Source organism: Opisthorchis viverrini, assembly GCF_000715545.1.
Source record: "Opisthorchis viverrini unplaced genomic scaffold opera_v5_8135, whole genome shotgun sequence".
Taxonomy (NCBI): Eukaryota; Metazoa; Platyhelminthes; class Trematoda; order Opisthorchiida; family Opisthorchiidae; genus Opisthorchis; species Opisthorchis viverrini.
This window is the reverse complement of record NW_008761763.1, coordinates 1-612: the sequence shown is the minus strand read 5'-3', so window position 1 is coordinate 612 and position 612 is coordinate 1. Positions and strand designations below refer to the sequence as shown.

The 612-nt window shown below is 45.1% G+C and overlaps 1 protein-coding gene across 1 annotated transcript; it reads right to left on the bottom strand.

The window, feature by feature from the left end:
* Window positions 1-260: 260 nt before the first annotated feature.
* T265_16228 (hypothetical protein) lies at window positions 261-443 on the bottom strand (the record flags this gene model as incomplete). The annotated part of the gene is made up of 1 exon (XM_009179793.1): window positions 261-443. A coding segment is annotated over one exon (183 nt), but the record flags the coding sequence as incomplete, so codon positions are not given.
* Between the last annotated feature and the right edge of the window lie 169 nt (window positions 444-612).

The window sequence follows — 612 nt, the reverse complement described above, 5'->3', positions numbered from 1 at the left end:
GCCACAGAGACCAAAGGGGATTTATGAGGATGTTCTTACATTAACCCTTTGAACACTAGTCCTGAATGTTGTATATCAGTTAGACAGTACTTCGACAGATCCATCTCCGTACCTCTCAGATGCATAACACAACGGTTATGATAATCAATGAGGACCGATATTACTGGGATATTGGATATCCTAGGGAATGACGAAACAAACAGGCAACACCTGCGATACACGTTGACAACACCAAGTGAAAAACTAATGAAAACTCACCGAAATACACTGGGCAGTAAGGTGGACATTTGTTCGGCCAGGCGGAACCGAGTCAAAGTATCCCCATTCTTCTGAGGTGACCGCTCATTTCGGCCTTGCAGTGGCTTGGATTCAAATTCGCTGCACCAACCACGTTTGGTTCGATACCGATTCAGTCCGTCGGTTAAATCCACCACTGGTCTAGCCTGCGAAAACGAACGAACAAAAGAACAATGGGGTTTATTATCGCTGCAGACAGAGCACGAAACGTCCCATTATACTGTCATTCCTAATAAGGCCTCCCTAATCTAAAAGTGATCACGAAGAACGATTCCGGTGTTGTACAGGACAGCAAAACGCACCTAACTTGACATC